This window comes from Lepisosteus platostomus, chromosome 22 (genome assembly GCF_059453375.1).
Source record: "Lepisosteus platostomus isolate fLepPlt1 chromosome 22, fLepPlt1.hap1, whole genome shotgun sequence".
Lineage (NCBI taxonomy): Eukaryota > Metazoa > Chordata > Actinopteri > Semionotiformes > Lepisosteidae > Lepisosteus > Lepisosteus platostomus.
Window position 1 is genome coordinate 17,022,746 of NC_142632.1, and position 16,324 is coordinate 17,039,069.

General features: G+C 45.1%; 1 protein-coding gene across 7 annotated transcripts; it reads right to left on the minus strand.

Moving 5' to 3' along the window:
* Positions 1 to 620: 620 nt before the first annotated feature.
* ncf1 (neutrophil cytosolic factor 1) lies at positions 621 to 14,846 on the minus strand. 7 transcript variants are annotated; one of them, XM_088615700.1, is made up of 13 exons: positions 14,697 to 14,846; positions 14,128 to 14,208; positions 11,553 to 11,628; positions 7,702 to 7,867; positions 6,940 to 6,998; positions 6,487 to 6,609; positions 5,171 to 5,278; positions 4,598 to 4,715; positions 3,741 to 3,848; positions 2,989 to 3,187; positions 2,929 to 2,958; positions 2,835 to 2,898; positions 621 to 1,567 (listed from the first exon to the last, which is right to left on the minus strand). In XM_088615700.1, the coding sequence occupies exons 1-13, from the start codon at positions 14,766 to 14,768 to the stop codon at positions 1,410 to 1,412; spliced, it is 1,362 nt and encodes a 453-aa protein (XP_088471826.1). In that variant the 5' UTR covers positions 14,769 to 14,846; the 3' UTR covers positions 621 to 1,409. The 7 variants fall into 7 exon arrangements, with proteins under 7 accessions (XP_088471826.1, XP_088471827.1, XP_088471821.1 ...); XM_088615701.1 differs by lacking the exon at positions 2,929 to 2,958; XM_088615695.1 differs by having other exon boundaries at positions 2,835 to 2,958.
* Positions 14,847 to 16,324: the final 1,478 nt, after the last annotated feature.

Here is a 16,324-nt window from a genome sequence, read left to right on the forward strand (position 1 = left end):
TACCTCCAAGTAGCGGCGCTAATGCAACACCTCCAGAAACCTCTAGGGGGCTCTAGGTACATTTCTAAAACATTTGAAATGTACTCATTAATTATAAAAACGATTTTTAAATCTGGATTAACCACAATACGGCCCAAAAAATACATTGCAAGTTACAGATTAATTTGATACTAAAATATTTGTAATTCTGGGGCTGCACAATAGTGTAGCAGTTGGATTTAGTGCTCTGGTGGAGGTTCGATTCCAGCTGGGAGCACCTTGTGTGTGGAGTTTGCATGCTCTCTGAGTGGGTTTTCTCTAGGTGGTCTTGCTTGCCTCCAAAGATCAAAAACATGCTGTCTAGATTCATCAATGTTATACTTTAAATAATAAATTCAACGAACAAGCAAAACAATCGTTTTTTTCTAATCCGTCATGGTCCATTTGACTCTACACAGCTCTGCTGTGTATCGAATCTCACTTCCAGTGTTCGTCACCATAAATCACAGGTGAACTATCCCGGCTTTGGGAATTTCTTTCCTTCTCCGGACCGTTAGAGTGAGTATCAGAAATTCGAAACAACAAACACTGTTTGCAGAAGACGACCAGTGTATTTACAAAAAAACAGCATGAGGCAGAAATGAGACACATCTTTTTTTAATACAGTGTGAGGGATATCTGGGGAAGAGACGGTTCACAACCTGTTGCTTACACACTTCACACAAAGCCTTGCGTAACAAAAAGATGATACAGAAGCCTTTCAAAATGAATGCTACAATCGTCACTTCTCCCTTTTTCTGTAAAGCAGTTGTGCTGAATAAATAGCAGGTGTACTTTGCAGGATGCTGCACTGCTAAGGTTTGTGAAGCAGGTGCAGTAAGGTTACAAAATAGCTTATCCTAACAAAGGAGAAAATGCTAAAAACAATCAACAATGCTGGATAATATTCTGCCAACACCTTGCATCTAAAAACAGGTCACTACCTGCCTCCTGCTCTGACAGACAGACTGGCTTTTTCTGTCTGTCAGAACAAGCTCCCACTTAAACAGGATACCCACAGTCTCGTTAAAAATAAACATTTATTTGTGCACAAATATGTCTGAGGATTGATGTTCAAAATCCTTATATCAGACACACACAGAGAATAAACACAAAATAATAACACAAGCTATGCTTCTCATACTTTACCAAGGAATTAAATTATCTGTAAACAGACATTCTGACATTGCAAAGCCTCAGTGGTGAAATGTCCTAGACATTGTGAACTTCTTAGCTCATTAAAATTTCATTTCATTAACTACAGACTGTTTTCTTGTACACTTAATTATGGAAGGAGCTGGACGGATCAGATTCTGAAAGGGGAGGAATTAGAATGCGTGAGGCCGGTGTGTCATTCCTCCCGCCTGCAGGGCGGCGCTGTTCGGACTTGCTCAGCTGGCGCTGCGGATGCTGACTTTCTTGCGGGTGTGCTCGGTGCAGCGCTCCAGGATGAGCTCTCTGCTGGGCCGGGGGGGCACAGTGGGCAGGCCTCCCTGGGGCTCCTGGGCTGGAGGAGGGGTGGGGTCGATGGTGCTGGGGCTGCCATTTCCTGCAACACGGGGCAAGGCAATGGAACGTCAGACCAGTCAGCGCTACATCATAGGAAGGACTACGGAAAGTGACAGCTCCACTGGGTCTCAGCAGATTCCCCTGCATGTGCTCCAGAACAGACATTCCCAACTCCTGCCACAATCGCAGCCCGATTGCTGAACCACAACCCTTTTGATGGCGTGCAGATCACTTGGCAACCCGTCCCATCATACAAGTGGCTAACTTCTACAATCATCCTCTGCGTAACCATTTGACTAATTCCCTGTCTGCACCTGCAAAAGCTGTGAGCAGGCTGCGTTCTCCTTGCAACCAGGTCTTGGCTCCCAGATTCCTTCCGGAACACCAACCAGAGGACACAAGTGGAGCCTATGTGGAAGAGCATTTCCCACCAAGAAACTGGAGGCACAGTCTGACAGCAAAGGTTGCTGGACTGTGGAACAAGCTGCCCAGCCTTGCTGTTGAAGCCAATAACCTGGCTTCTTTGCATAAACAGCTAGATGAGATCCTTGGATCAGTTAGCTGCTACCAACCAGACTAGCTGGGTGGGCTGAGTGACCTCCTTTTGTTTATAACCTTTTATATCTTCCCATAGTCCCTATGGTTATGTTCATGGTCTTTTATTTCGGTCTTCACCACTGCATAGGTGTTACTACTGGCGTGTTCCAATTGTGTTTCTTTGTCACTGTGTACCTTGCAACAAAGCTGCTGCTTAAATTGTATAATGGTTGGTTCACCCTGGAGGCCCAGATCTGACACCTTGCAAGGGGATCTTAATGTCATGCTGGAGGGACAAACGTTTTAGGACTGAGATTGAACCCGTGTTGTTGCAAAGTGCCTTACTGCATTAACAGAGGTCAAAAATCAGCCTCCTGGAAGGCTGTAGTGTATTGTCACAGAGTGACACATTGCACTGTGCTCCATTCAAATCCAGCTGTTCAGCCAAATGCAGATTTTTTCAAACAAAGCTTTTACAAAGCAATATGTTAACTAGGATCCTGTCCTCATTAAAATAAGTGCCCTCAGACAACAATGAATCACCCAGATGACCTGCAGCGACCCCATGCTGATGGTGTTAAGGTCATTCTCTGTGTGACTGTCTGCGTCAGGCCCTGCATGACACACCTGGGCTATGGCTGTCTGTTAGGGGGGTGCGTGCCTGGCTGCTCAGTTTGCTGCTCGATTGTCTTGTCACAGCTGTCAAGGCAGCTCGTTTAAAAAAAAAGTCAGCACTGTGCTTCCTGCGGGGCTCCAGCGGAGAGCTTTACCGTTGTTCATCTGTTTCTCCTGCGGGACAGGCTGCGTCTTGGCTGGGCTCTGTGGCGGGGACACCTCTGGTTGGGAAGCTCGTGGCTGGGACACCTCTGGCTGGGAAGCTTGTGGCTGGGACACCTCTGGCTGGGAAGCTCGTGGCTGGGACACCTCTGGCTGGGATGCCTCTGACTGGGAAGATTGTGGCTGGGAGGCCTCTGGCTGGGAAGATCGTGGCTGGGAGGCCTGTTGCCTGGGTCCCCGCGGGTCGCGATGCTGCAGGTACCGCCGGCTGTTCCTGCGGTAGGTGTCCTGGGTGATGCGCTGGCGCCCTCTAGAGTGGATACTCTGGGCATTCCGGATTGTGGACCTGTGGAAGAGAGAAGGAGGCCATTTGCTCTAATTGTGTCCACCCATCCCATTTCTAACCGCCTCTTCCAATTCAGGGTCGCTGGGGAGCTGGAGCCTGTCCCGGCAAGCAACGGGTGCAAGGCAGGCTACACCCTGGATGGGACACCAGGCCATCGCAGGGCAGACACACAGACACACAGACCAGGGCCAATATTCCCAGAAGCCAATCAATGTATCGGAATGTTTCTGGATTGTGGGAGGCAACTGGAGAACCCGGAAGCATGGGACTGCAAGCACGGGAAGAACGTGCAAACTCCACACAGACAGCACCTCACGTCTAGAATTGAACCCAGGGCCCCAGTGCTGCAAAGTACCAATTCTAACTACTGCACTACCATCCCGCCCTAGTTGTGTGTTTTTATTTGATTGTTTTTTGGTGTGTAATTGGTACAGTTGCCATGATTTTCCCAAAAGGGGCTTTAATTGGAAAATTGGTTCAATTTCTAGGTCTTGGAAAGGAACATTCGCAGTATCCAGACCGCTGGAAAGCTGTTCTTCCTGTTTTGCCTTACCTCCTGGGTGGAGGGGCTTTTCTCAGGTTCTCATTCCTCGTGGTGTCCAGCTTTTCTCCTTTCGCCCGCAGGAACATGGATGGGTAGTGTCCCGTCTCCTCACCCTTCCTGCCAGTGACCCAAATAGCAGTAGAAATCAGCAGCACTCATTTACAGAAATTCAAACTGAAAAACATGGGAATACGTGTGACTCTCCAAGCCAGCGGCACACAGCAGGGAGACATCATCAGCTTCCCTGACTTCAGGGCACAGGCATTTCTTCCAAAAGTGGAGAATATTTATTCAAGAATAGTTGCTGATCGTAAGCAAAGGTTCTTAAAACTAAACCTGAATATGACAATCAGCTAATGCATTGAAGCCAAAAGAAATGTGTCTGCGCACATAAGACTTCTTTAGGACTGATGCATCCCAGTTCTGAACAATCTTGTTCTCAGTATTAGAAAAGACTTAGTAGTTGTTAAATCAAAAATAAGTTTTAACCTTTAGTAGTCACCATCAGCACACTCACAAACTCCAAATTCTCTGTTTTTAACGGGGTCAATTTAAAACACTGTGAAGCACTCCTTTTCTTAAATTCATTCAATTTCCCGTGTTCCACTCATACTGTGCTGGTTTCCTTAAACATACAAACTAGGAAATATATTTGATTCCTCATTAAAACAGATATGTTTTGACTGAATGTCCGCTATCTGTGAACAGAATACCTTGGCGATGTTAGCAGTCTGAACTTCCAAACTAAGGCCACAGTCTAAGTCAACACCTTCGACCCCACTATGCAGATTGATCTCAGTGCATGTGCTGATCTGACACAGAGAGACAGCTGTCCCTCATGTTATACTCCAGAACGGAGAACTCACCTGACCACCCACCAACCGTCCAGCAGCTTGTGAATAACCTCTATGGTCTCTCCTTCCCCCAGAGTCAGTTCGTCATCCTCCACAGCAGTGTAGCTATTAGTGGTGATGTACAGCTCCCCTGAAGACACACAGACACTCTCATTGTCTACAACAGTTCAAAATCTCAGACCTGCATTTCATCCCTCTATAAATCCTGGTGTTGCAGTGGTATATACAGTAACATTTGATTGAAATAACTCAAGCAGCCTGAGCCTGTCCTTAACTCTGATATAAGCCCTGTCAAGTCAAGTTGGTACCAGTGCTAAAAAAACAATAAGACTTTGTGAGAAACTTAAAAGTTACAAAATGGCACAGGAGATTATGTAATTCAGCTTTTAGGGTCTAGTGTTAGTTCAGCAACAGTTACTGACACTATGGTTCACTCCCTTGTTTCTGCACATCAAGAGTTAAAAGCCTGAATAACAAATTCGTTCTTATAGATACTGCAGAGACAAGCCGAGCTCTGCCTCCAGCTCTCCGTAGATTCCAGATTATCCCAGGTCTCATTTCAGCAGAACTGGGGCTGAGGCTGACCTTCGTAGTTGGGCTCCGGCTCCTCTGTCTCATCGGGGCTCTCCAGAGGTTCCAGATAGGAGGCTGGCACCCAGCCGCGCCGAGACTCACACTGGCAGAACCACCAGCCTGCGGACATGTGGGCAGAGAGCCGAGTTAGCCCGACAGGAGACAACTGGCTCTGCTGGTGCTGATCCCAGCTCCCAGAGTTTTCTTGTTTCTGTAAACAAGCCCAGCTAGACCATCTGGTCTCCTAAGAACTTGATTTTGAATTGCTTGCAGATTTTCTAGATACCTTTAAATCTGAACTTGTTTTAAGACAGGCAGTTTGATCTGATGTTCTTTTATTTTATGCCGTATTTAATGAAGTCAAAGCTCAGTTTATAACCATACATTATTCACAACCTCTTCGTCCCATGTAGAGACAATCCAGAGCCCATGGCAGACACAGGGCCTAACACCAGACAGCGCCCAGGACAGGGTGCCAGTCATCTCAGAGCACACAGGCCATGCAAACTCCACACAGCAGTCCAGAATCAAACCCAGGACCCAAAAGTCATGAGGTTGTAGTGCAACAACACTGTCTACAGCAATGCCTGCTGGTGCACATTAAGAAGAGCAGGCACCTTTCAGGTCAAACTGTGTGACAAGATCATTGCCTGTTTTCCTGAAGAATCTCTGAATCTGATTTCAGATGTAAGCATTAGAACTTATCTTGGGTCTTAACTTGGGTTTTTTTCCTGTTATTTCAATTGTTGCTTGCTTCCTATTCTATGACTTGCAGACCCTAAGGTTCTGCCATGCTGTTCCGGGTTCTAGTTGATCAGTACCAGTACACGTAGCCTCTCCTGCTCCCTCTGTTACTCCAGGAACTTGGTTACAAACAAGCCATTTGGCTCTGGCTGGTTCGATGTAAAGACTTTACATTTTGAACAAGAGAAGTTGCATAGTGCATAGGGCATAGTGGAGCAGTGGTTAGCATTTCAGCCTCATAGCACTGGGGCCCTGGGTTCAGTTCCAGACCTGGGGCGTGGAGTGTGTATGTTCTCCCCATGTTTGCAGAGGACTTCTTCAGGTTTCCTTCTACAGTCTAAAAACATACTGGTAGGTTAATTGGATTCTGGGGAATTTGCTTTAGTGTGGGAGTGTTTGTGTCTGTGTGTTCCTGTCCTGTCCAGGTTGAATCCTGCCATGTGCCCATTGTTTGCTGGGATAGGCTCCGGCTTCCCGGTGACCCTAAATTGGATAAAGGTTAGAAAACTGATGGATGGATCTTGCCATGTTCACCGAGGCTCCTAATAACGACCCTCATGCTCGAAGCTGGCTGCTGTCCTCACCATTGTCGTTCTTCTCCACAATCTCCACATGATCCCCGGCCTGCAGGTCCAGCTCATACTTGGTGCTCTTGCTGTAATCTGCAATGGCTCTGTAGGTCTCCAGGATAATCGGGCCAGTTATCTCTGCAGCCACATGGGGAGGGACATGGTCAGTAATCGGGCTGCAGTGTTACAGTCCAGCATACTTAGTGGGGACAAGCAAGAGAGAGACAGGACTGCACTAAAAAGCCTGGGAAGTTTTGATGGAAAATGTGGGGATGGCACAGTTACAGGGAGTTTCAGAAAAAAATAAATGGTACAGAATAGTATCCCATACTGCTTTCAGATAACCTAGCCTGTGAAAGCAAGAGTTTCCCCAACATAACACACTGTAGTCCTCACTCAGTCCTTATACAGATAGTTAACCGTTGTTAACCAAGGACACATAACACAGGGATTAAGGAAATATCTCACCAGATGTGTTCGTTCTTGATTTGTCCTTTTGCATCAGGTACGTCTCATTCCTCTTAAACCTAAAGAAGAAATAAATCTCATTATCCTTGAAAAAGGGTACATTCTGTATTTTGCTGGTAGTTATTTAATGCAACAACATTTTCTTTGTGCGGTGGTGATACACTATGTTTGTGATAATCATGCATTGTACAGTATATATTTGTGCTGTAATGTACTGCTTGTCACATCCATTCACCCATTTTCTAACCACTTCTTCCAGTTCAGGGTCACAGGTATGTCTCTGGACTGTGGGAGGAAACTGGAGCAAACATTAAGCCCAGGGCCCCAGCACTGCAAGGCAGTAATGCTAACGACTGCGCCACTGTGCCACATGGTGGAAATGTACATTATGCAATTATCATATACTACAAAAAATCGTACAATATGTGATAATCATGTATTATACACAATTGTCATATACTGCATGAAATTGGAATAAGCTGTATGTAACCGTTTTCAACCAAGGACACATTCAGTACATTTCAGAGATCAGGAGTCCACTACCAACGGTGACTGAAGTGTGTATCGACCTATGTGGACCCACTGGAGGCCAGGGGTGCAAACGTACAGGGTGTTGAGTGATTACCGACAGGCGCACGTGGACAAAACCCAAGTCGGGTTCCAAGTCGCATCACAGCTATCCTGGACTGGGACCCGGGGCAGGGTGGCGTGATTCCAGTGAGCGTGGGCTGCCCGCCCGTGGGGGTGGGGGGTCATACTCACGGGAGTGAGGACGGGGGGCTCTCGTCCTCCTGCCGCACGCGGAAGAAGCTGCGGACCAGCTCGCAGCGCGAGATCTTGGGGGGCAGGCTGATGAGGGAGTGGCAGTACTCCGCCAGGGTCCCCTGCCGCGTCTCCGTCGCCTTCTGATTGTCAAACCATTTGGGAGCTGGAGAGAGAGGGAGACGGACAGGGGGAGTGTGTGTGTGTGTTGCTGTTTGCCAGTCGGGGGAGTTTTTCTCTGAAATGGCCAGGATCCCCCCTGGAACACACACTGCTCCAAGACTGGCGAGTGTCTGGGATTCAGGGCGCACCCCTCTTGCAAGCTGTCTCCCCCACTTTTCTCATGTTCAGAAATGGCTGTTGCAAGGAATTTAATAAAGGTTACAGAGCAGAGGAGGCCATATTTCCCATTGACCCCATCTCACTCAGTTGCTTGCTAGCACTTAATTAATACTGTCCTGTCCAGGACACTCCTGTAGTGTCGTAGGGAAAAAGGTTCAAAACATAACTGGGCAACTTGCTCCAGTCCAGACCCCCTCCACTCTTTGTGTAAAGAAGTGCCTTTTCTACAGACGTTATTTTTTACAGACCAAGCTGTTTTGATTACCCATGAAAATCTGAAGCAAAGTCGTTATTTCCAGGTTTGCACCATCCGTCCGTTACAGAATGCATAGCTTGTGTTAAAGGGGAAGCTAGGTTAGGTTTTGCTTTATCTCCATAGTGCTTAAACACAGATGCTGCAATTGCACAGCCTTCTCCTTTCTCTTCTTCTCCAAACCATGATGAAATAGTGACCACATTTGCCTAAGAGTTTCTTCATTCAGTGAGCAACATCATCTTATGCATCTACCTGCAGTAAGAAAAGGTTACTTGCCAAGGCTGTGAAAACTGTGCACATCTGTGTTAGAGTCATGGGAAGCATGCTTCTCTAGGTGATGAGTGACCGTCTGCACTTGTGTCATTGGTATTTAAATACAGTGCTGGTAATATTTATGGAAAAAAGGAATATAGGGGATACTCACTATAGGTACATCTTTTAGGTAAAAATGAAATGTCACCTAAAACGATATTGCACAGGCTATGTGATTGGTGCTTTATCAGAGGTTTCCTGACAATCAAACCAACTCAAGACATAAACAGTCTTGTAAAAGTATTCCCTGTTATAGATGATGGCTGAATTTCAGCAAAGCCTGTAAAGAAGATACGACGAGTGGGTTGTGCTGATCACTCCGCTCCCCTTAGCCCCCTTGGAGGAAAAGGCCTTTACAGAAATTACGGCTGTCATTATTTCTGGATGGGTTTTCTACCAGCTTTGCACTGTGGGATGGTCCTTTTTGCCCTTTTTGTGTCCACGAGTACTAATCACAAAGTATCCTAGCTACACCATGTTGTCCAGAGGGTACTGATGTTTTTTATAGACCAAGCACGTTTCAAACTGCAATTTCATAAAACAAGAAAATGTTATTACCAGGTCTGCACAACCCATCTATTCCAGAGGGCGTAACTTCAGATAAAGCAGAATGTGGAGATTCTACATATGATGTTTAAAGATTTCAAGCTCAGATGGCAGCAAAGTGTGCAGAACTGCAGTGGAATGTGTATTTTTGCAAGGGACTGTACTAGTGCAGGCCACGGACACTATGGATCCTGCAAAGGAAATCCCACACGAGGAATCTACAGAACTGAAAAACCTTTCGGACAACTAAGGCTACTCCTGTCAGCTGATGGCAGTCCAGCTCCGTGGTCACCCAGTAGTATGTACTTCTCTGGGGTGTGGTTTGTGATAGTGGTAATCTGGAGAATAGAAATGGTGGAGGAAGAAAATCCAGATTTTGCAAAATGGATGTTAAATTCCTCAGAGTATTTTTTCACTGGATAGAGAAGCTGCGAAGCATCTGTCTGCACATTTACACAGCAACGATGCTCTGAAACCATTGAGGGCAGAGTGGAGGCAGCCCAGCAAAGGGCTGAAGGTTAAAATTGGTAGCAGAAATAAAACAAGGAGAAACACCAAGATCTACCTGAACAATAGTTATCAGAAAATTCTAAAACAACCAGGAAATGTCCATGCTCACTGGTCACGGCTCAAAGTCTCCTCACTCTCAGCACAGAAAATAGAGAAGTAAACATCACAGACACAGAAAATGCATTGAATTAAAAGAAGGAAGTGCGGTAAATCTATCCACTCTATTTATTTCACTTTGGTGCTACCAATCACTATCTGATCGTGCACCCCACAGGTGCAGCCACAGATAATTTCACAAACCTGGCAGAAGTGGTTCAAACAGCTAGATAAATGCCTCTGGGGCAAAACATGTCGGAAAGGCTGCAAAGATAAAAACAAAGAGGCAGGAAGCCAAACTGCCTTGGGCAATGGCAAACAAGTGCAAAGTTCTGCAAGCCCCTTTCAGACTCAGATCTATAGGTGTGTTGTTGTTGATGTTTAAAAAAGTATGCTTCCTCTTTTTCAAGCCTGATTGGCTACAGATGTTTCCTCACTAAATGGACACATCTCTGGCTAAAATAGCTCTGTCTGCAGTCTTCAAACCACAGGCTTTCTATGCATGAGACTGGAAACCAAAAGCAGATTTAGTTTTGTTACTAAATGCTTACAACACAAAAAAAAGAAGCAGATCAGGACAAAGAAATACATAGGAAGACAAATGAATCTGACATAGAAATTTCTTCCAGTTGCGCTGAGTTGCAGATTCCTGACAGCCAGAAGGACTAGGCATTCAGCCTTTCTCACTTGTTGGGTTACTCATCAGCCAGGCCATCAGGTTTGACACTGTGGCTGAGTAGCCTGCTTCACACCCCCACAATCCTTTGCATACTGTGCCCCCTGCTCAAATGCACTGCCCCAACGGCACCCCTTGTGTCTGAAGAAATGTATTGGGTTGGCTTTGTCATTGCCTTGAGGATTCTGTCACGATCGCTACTGCTCCTCTTAAGGGCGCTCCAGCCCTTCCTTGTTCTGCCCATTACCTGCACCTGTTTCTGATTTCCGTTCCCCCTTAAAAGCCAGACGCAGACGTCAGCCGAGGTTCGTCCTTGAATCCCGTTTCGTGAGAATCCGGGGTCCTGCTGCGTCTGGCTCCATTATGGTTTTATCCCTTCGTTCCCGATTCCCCCCGCCGGTCCCGACCTGGCTCCTGGTTTTTAATTCCTTCAGATGGATCATCTGGCATTGGACTACTCTTCTTGGATTTCGTCTTTGATTGTTCGCCCTGGACTCACTTCCCCCGGACACCTGCTCACCTTGGACACGCCCCCCCGTCTCCTTACCCTTCTCCTGCATGATTTTCTCCCTACTGTGTCCTCACCAACCAGATCATGTTGTCTGCATAGGGCCCGGAAAGAATTGTTCTTGACAGATTCTAAATTCTGGAATCTGGTTCCCTAGAACTCTTCTCTGTTCAAGACTAAAACAGTTCATTTCTTTCAGCCTGTCTCACCACTCAACATCAAATACCATTTGCTAGGAGCTTCCCCAGTCCTGAACTTTGTCAAGCTTTAGGCTGGTACCTCAGTTTTTAACATGGTGATTGTTGCTCGCCTTGTCTTATACTGTAATTGTACATCTTCCCAGAACCCCATTTTCAATATAGACTTTGGCCTCAATGGTTTGAGGTCTCCGGGGCCAAAAATACACAGGCTCCTTTGACAACCGAGACTAGAACATCTCGTTATCAACACATATCATGTGACACTGCCTGGCACTTCAATTACATAAATGAGAAGATCTGAACCTCGTTCATATGAGGTTTTTGATGATGATTTTCTGATGAAGAGTTCTATGTGAAACCCCCGAGGGTTCAATAGAAGCACCACATGCATAGAAATGTCTTTACCTGGTAGGGCGGGAATGATCCGGTCTTTAGCATCAATTTCACCGGCCTCAATAGGAAAAAGCTCCTTCAGGGATCTCTGCAGCGTGCGACAAAGAGCAGTCAAGGACGTTTCACTACAGTTACTGGATCCCTTCTGATCCCTTCAGGAATCCACTCTCCTGAAAGAACCGCATAGGACGTGAACCAGACAGGCAGCCTTCCCACTCTGCCACTCTGCCAGCGTGAGATGGCATCACTCAGGCTCACACTTTCCTGCTCCTGATTGAAGACCCTCCTGGAGGATCAGAGACTGGGAGTCAGCGATATAATCTTGCCTGTGCTGCAAGCCATTTTGAGAAACCCCTGCAAAGGCTTGCATACTGTCCTTTTCCAAAACCAGCTTGCACAACGAGCCCTGTTGCACAAGAACAAGTAATAAGTTACAATGTGCTGAAGTAAACAGTATGTTAGTGCGTGGTGACACCCCAGGTTATTATTATGTTCTAGATTGTTCCTTTTTAAAGCACATCCGTTTCAGAAGCAGTCAGAAACAAACAGAATGTTTTGTTCTCATATTTAGTCCTACTGGTGGTATTGTGATTTGCTGACCTCATGATTCTCCTTGTCTTGGCAGCAATCCCCACACAAACTGGCACAGTGTCAATGGGAACTTGAACCTGGAATGTACATGATCCTTTCCCAGCTGACATGAGTAAGGGTGTGAACAGTGGTTAGAGTCCTGGGCCCATCAGTGGGAGGTGGTGGGTTCAAAATCCAGTTAAGACATTGCAGTCTTCAGTCAAATACTGCAGCTGAATCACAAAAATCCCAAGCTGTGCAAATCTAATTTGCTTTGAAGTAATGTTTCACACAAATAAATCTGTTATTAGTTGTAATAGTTAATGATGGGTCCTTAACACAAATGCGCCTATCACTCTCTACTTATTGACCTACAGTGCATACTGTAGGAGCGGTGGCACTGTGGCTAAGGATCTGTGCCTGTGGCTGGAAGGTTGCTGGTTCAAATCCTGTGGCTGGCAGAGGAATCCTACTCTGCTGGGCCCCTGAGCAAGGCCCTTAACCCCAGCTGCTCCAGGGGTGTTGTACAACAGCTGACCCTGTGCTCTGACCCCAAGCTTCTCTCCCTGCCTGCGTGTCTCATGGAGAGCAAGCTGGGGTATGCAAAAAGATGAATTCCTTTGCAAGAAATTGTATATGGCTAATAAAGTGATCCTATCTTATACTCTTTTCAAATAACCAAGACATAGTAAAAGGATTGCATGCGATTGAACCACTGGAGAATTATGACATTAAATATGTTCACTTTGTAAGTAAAGTCAAAGCATTGCTTAGGAATAATTGAAGACAACAGTGAACTGGTAATAGTGGAGACAGTGAACAGGAGAGTGGTCGTATTGTAACGTATGTGGCTTATTGGCTTAACAGCAAAATTCTGATAAAAGTCAAATGGAAGAGAGCTCTCTATAGATGACAACACGTAATTATTACTAGAAAGTGGAAAAATAGTAAACTTGATCAAAGAATACCCCATGCAGGTTATACTAAAGGAGATGTCAATATCATCCCACAGGCTTTAGAAGGAGCTTCCTTGCAGCTGAATAATTGTAACATGAGTGACAAGGACTAAGATGACTTGAAAGTAATAAATCACTGGAGTCTAGTGGTATTTTCCCAGCTGGACTGGAGGAATGTTGTTCCTAGAACTCTAACAGGACTATTGCAGCCAGTTAGCAGGATGGGAACTCATCAATTGAAAAACTGCAATTCTAACCCTAATTCATTAAAAACAGAACCACTAAATACCAATAAATACCAATAAAACCGTGGGTCTTGCTAAGGCCTGCCTGAGAGCAACACTGAAGAAAGTGTTGGCACTGAACATTCACTATAAAACGTTGCACAAGCTGCTGCAGGCAGCCAGCACCAGGGTTCACTTTAGGATGCTACTGGCATTTCTTGCTTCTTTAGACATTTCATTTCTGAACATGCAGAAGGTTCTTTTTCTGTAGTTGTCTAAATCAGCAAACATTAACAGCATGTACAGAAATAAACCCTGGTTCGTCACACAGATTTAATATGTTTAAGTATGTGCTAGGAATATACGTGCAAAAGTAAATTGCTTTATAACCCACTTTGGGGTGAGTATCCCAAAAGACTGGTGCACTTTTAAAATAAAGGGGCTATTTGATGAGCTTCTGTTTTCCCATATTAAATTACCACAGTTTTGTGCACATATATGTGCTTTTCTGCCATGTACAGTTATATATGTTGTGGTTACCAGTTTTGCTGTCATAAACTGCCCCTAAAAGACTCTCCTAACCGCTGGGTAGGAGAAAATATCCATGGTGTCTCTGTCTCACAGAAGTGCACAACAGGGCTCAGAACATTCCAAAAACCTGAATCAGCTGCACAGCCAACAGCAAACAAATTAACAAAATCGAGAAACACACTATAATCTCATACAATCCATCCAACAGTATCAAATAACAGAATCCAGCTTCATTGCCCAACCACTGCAACGATACTGCTGCTAGATACAAACCCAATATTATAAGACGAATGCCCAGTTACTCACATGGAAAGTGTAGATCTCTGGATATTTTCTATAGATCAGTTTTTCTGACTGATCACTCCATTTCACCAGTAGCATGTAAACCTGTGAGAAGAGGAATGCTTTAAGGTGGGTATTTAGAAGGAATAACACCTGTACTGAAGGGTTAACAGAGCACATGTGCCCTAATTTAGAAGCTTCCTTTCACGTGGAGATAATCACACCACCGTGTTCAGTGAGATTCTCACCACTGTCTCAGCGATATGGTGCCCCACAGTGCTATTCTCTTGTACAATGTTGGAGTAGCACTATAAGTGAAATAAACTGCTTCAGGTCTTTGGTTCCAAACAGATGTCATTATAGATTGTATCAAAAACATCACTTTCCTTCTCTTACATGTTGAACAAATGAATGGAACAGCTCTTTAAATTGAAGGTATAAACAAAACCTTACAACCAGCAATACTGTCTTACAGGTGAATCGTGTTCATTAATGAATGCTCTATACATTGGTTACAATTATCAGTTTATCCTTCTTAGCTTACTCCTCTTTTGCAAAATAGGCAAATCAAATTGCGTTTACACAGGACTTACATAGTGCTGACTGGGGATGAATCTCCTCTCGAAGCCCAACAGCTCCACATGACGGATGTAGATCTCCCCCATGTTGTAAACTTCAGGTCCACTGGGCAGTAATGAAGCAGCTCAGTGAAGCTGGGACTTCTTACACCAAGCAGTTTCCACCAGAGGGGTGTGGCTTCCCTGAAAGACCACTCCCCCGTCAGCTCTCCATAGAGGATTGTTAAGAATTCTACAGAAAGCATGCAATTGAATATGGGTGTGTAATGTTCCATTACAATGCACTCACTGGCTGTGACATATGTGTGAATCATACGAATTTATATGGCTGACACTGCATATCCAAAGTAACTTACATTTGCACCCATTTATGCAGGTGTATATTTTGCTGGAGCGATTTGACAAAAAATAATTTGCTGGAAAGGAAGGAAGGATCAAGTTAAACGTCAAAACAAGGAAGCAGGTCATTTAAATCATCAGTCAGCACTGGAGATTTGCAGCTCAGCTGGAATGAAAACCAGCAGACACAGCTGACAACCTGTAACAGACAACACACAGTTAGATATTGGCTTCTGCAGATATCACCTTCAAGTCCCTGGCGAGATATTCAAGAGATTTTAATCCTGTGCAGATCTTAGGGTGGGGAGGTGTGTCGGGGTAGAGGCTGTGAAGGAGCAAGGAGAGGCTGGGTGAGCCTGAAAAGGAAACAGAGAGAAGCAGGTGTGCGGGAGAGAGGCGCAGAGGGATGGGGTAGGGAAGAAAGAGTGGGAAAGGGCAGTGGGAGATATGAAGTGATATCAAGTCAATACATTTTGGCATCAGCAGAATTTAAAGGCAAATAGCCAAATTAATAACCAAATTAGTAAAAATGGGAGCATGATTGTGTGTGGAACGGGGTAATGGGATTGTTCCCAGTACCCACAAGAAATCTAGTTGTCTGGTACTGGTTCTCAGACAATAGTCTGGGCTGTCTTGAGATGCACTGTGTGGGTGAGTGTCGTGGAGGTGGTGGTGATAGTCCTGTTAAAGTCTTCCAAACTAGGGCACCGCAGAGTCTTCTGAAGAATCAGAAGGTTTTCCTGTTTATAATCCTAGATAAACCAATTTGAACAGTTTTATGTTACTTATTTGACTTATCTATTGAATTATCGACCCCAATGGGGATCGGTGTGATTGTTAATGAGGCTATTCCTATCTGTAACCACTGCTTGAGGACCTCAGATAGCCTCTTCACGCCCGAAGAAGGCTCCACAGCCGAAACATTGTGTTTCCTTTTTTCTGTTTTCAGCAGGGAATGAACCTTCAACTTGTTCCTTTGCAGCCTCATACAGAGACCACTGGGGTGACACATGAAGGCAGTGATGATGAATGACAGGGGGTGACAGCCACATATTAATTTGCTAACCTGAAATGGGTTGAGTTAAACTTTTAACACTTTTTAGAATCTTTTAATCTACAAGGGTTTTATCAGTACATGATTCAAAAAGATGCTCGGTCACTTCAGGATTGCAAATCAGAAAAGCCGAAACTGAACAAGATTCAAAGAAACAGCCTCTGCTAGCTTCTTGGAAATTATTGCACAGTTTCAAATGTTACATTTCTCCACCTGTTTACTGGTTTAATGTCCCATCAGAAGGATGGCC